The sequence below is a fragment of the Empidonax traillii genome, unplaced genomic scaffold, assembly GCF_003031625.1.
Source record: "Empidonax traillii isolate 1590-97213 ecotype Southwest subspecies unplaced genomic scaffold, ASM303162v1 scaffold393:size534744, whole genome shotgun sequence".
Taxonomy (NCBI): domain Eukaryota; kingdom Metazoa; phylum Chordata; class Aves; order Passeriformes; family Tyrannidae; genus Empidonax; species Empidonax traillii.
The window spans coordinates 532,505-534,744 of NW_020955586.1; the positions used below are offsets into that span (position 1 = coordinate 532,505).

The 2,240-nt window shown below is 39.2% G+C and overlaps 1 protein-coding gene across 1 annotated transcript in view; it reads right to left on the bottom strand.

Moving 5' to 3' along the window:
- Nucleotides 1-1,871, bottom strand: part of LOC114062267 (sodium channel protein type 5 subunit alpha-like) — a gene marked incomplete at its 5' end in the record, with an annotated part of 30,225 nt that extends 28,354 nt beyond the window's left edge. The window contains 2 exons of the mRNA XM_027893524.1: nt 1,367-1,458; nt 1,687-1,871. Of these exons, the coding sequence (XP_027749325.1) occupies nt 1,367-1,458; nt 1,687-1,871 (277 nt within the window). The remainder of the gene's footprint in view (nt 1-1,366; nt 1,459-1,686) is intronic.
- Between the last annotated feature and the right edge of the window lie 369 nt (nt 1,872-2,240).

The following is a 2,240-nucleotide window of genomic DNA, read 5'->3' on the forward strand; positions in this document are numbered from 1 at the left end:
CTCTCCACCCAGCACTGGCAAGGCCACAGCTGGACTATTGGCTCCAGTTCTGGCCCACGGACATACTGGAGAGTCCAGCAAATGGCCACAAACATGGTGAAGGGACTGGAGCAACTCTCCCAAGAGGAAAGGCTGAGCTGGGCCTGCTCAGCCTGGAGAAGAGAGGGCTCAGGGGGCATCTCCTCCATGGATGCACATTTCTGAAGGGAGAGTGCAAAGAGGATGGGTCCAGGTGCTTTTCAGTGGTGCCCAGTGCCAGGACCAGAGGCCGTGGGCCCAAACTGAGACATGGGATGTTCCATTTGAACATCAGGAAACACTTTTGTACTGAGAGGGTGACTGAGCACTGGCACGGGTTACCCAGGGAGATTGTGAAGTCTCAATCCTTGGAGATACACAGAATTTGTCTGGATTTGGCCCTTGGCAACCAGCTCTCAGTGACCCTGCTGGAGCAGTGAGGCTGCACCAGACGACCTCCAGATGTCCCTTTCAAACTCAACCATTCTGGGATTCTGAGAAAATGCCTTTTATGTAAATTAAAGATCAATACTGAGGCAGAAAAATTGAATCTGAAATATGTTATATGGAGACAGTGTAATCTAGGATTTTTTACAAGAAAAAAAATGTCACATTGAATTTGATCTCTATTCTCCACACTGGATATGAAAGGAAAATATTTTATGTAGTTTTGACACTAAAATTAAACACTTTCATTCCTGCTATAATTCTTGCTATAATTCCATAGAAAGGCTTTCAAATGAATTTTTGCAGGTGTTGATTCTGAAATCATCCATTGGTATTCTAGTTAGGGGCATGACTTGGAAACATATCAAGTATCTGGATGGTATATGCAACATCCTACTGAAAGTATTACACTGAATCCAGAGAGTGGTTGTGGTCAGTAAGGAAACAGATGAAAGTCTCAAATATTGTGAAGTCAGCATTCTCGGGAAGAAACTAGAAAACATTAAGCCAATGAATCTTAGCAAGCTAATGGAACTAATAAAACAGAAATATGGGGGTATAACTATATTATGTTAGGAGAACAAATGAAATAGAGGAGGCTGCTCCAGGAAGACAAAGGTAAAAAGATAAAGGCATCGGACTAATTAAAACTGAACATTAGCAATGGGATAAAAAATGCAGAAAATAAATTTGCTTTTGTTAAAACTATTTAGAGGGAAGATGATTAAAGCAATTCTGTTAGGATGGTGCTGAGAGTTACTACAGACTGTAAAACAGTCACACCTTGGGATCCCATAAGCAGTCACAGAAAGTGACCAGAAAACTGAGGACAAGAACAGGAGAGGAATCAGAATTGGCGTACTGGTGAAATGGAGAGGATATCAGTAAGATTGTTCCTCACCTGGTATTACTGAAATGGCTTTCAAAGTCCTCAGTACTCTGAAAGTTCGAAGAGCTGAAACATTGCCTATATTTTGAAACATGGTAATATACCTGTAAAATGAAAGCACACAGGACTGAATGGCAAGGATGTAGCTTTTCAAACCATGAGCATGTTGAGCCAGCCTATGACTATTTTTCTCTTTGCAGATGTGCAAACGGTGGTTCAAGTAACTCTTTAGCAGGTAGGATGCCAAACACTCTAAGGAATTTCAGCCACATCAAATGGTACTTTATCTGGGTTTTTGTCTTGAGTGTAAAACAAAACTGAGTTGTACTTACATTACAATAATAACAGAAAGATCCAAGCAGTTCCATGGATCTCGAAGAAAGGTAAATTCATTCCAAACAAATCCTGTTGCCACTATTTTTATCAATATTTCAGTAGTATATATGGCAGTAAAAGCAATTCTGAGGAGGAAAGAATATATTAAAGGTATAGAAATAAAAATATTAATGAGATTGAGTCACATTCAGACATTTCCTAAGATTTAGTCCTTGAATAGAGTAAAGGCAGACAATGTGAAGTAAAATAGGACTGGTAACATTAACTTCAGAAACATGGCTATAAGAAGATATGTTCCTGAATTCTAGTATGATTTCCATGTAAGTCTGTAACCACAAAAGTTCACATAAGCATGTAACACTATTTCTGAGTGAAGGATAGCTTACACTTTCTTAGGAAACACTTTTAACACTGTGTTTATATTCTAATGCAGGCTGGAAAATCACAACATTCTGGCAGATCAATAGAACAAATAACCTATAACTGCAAGAAATCCCACAGAAAATTAAGCTATTGTTATCACCATCCTTACTCCAAGATTAAAGGAATT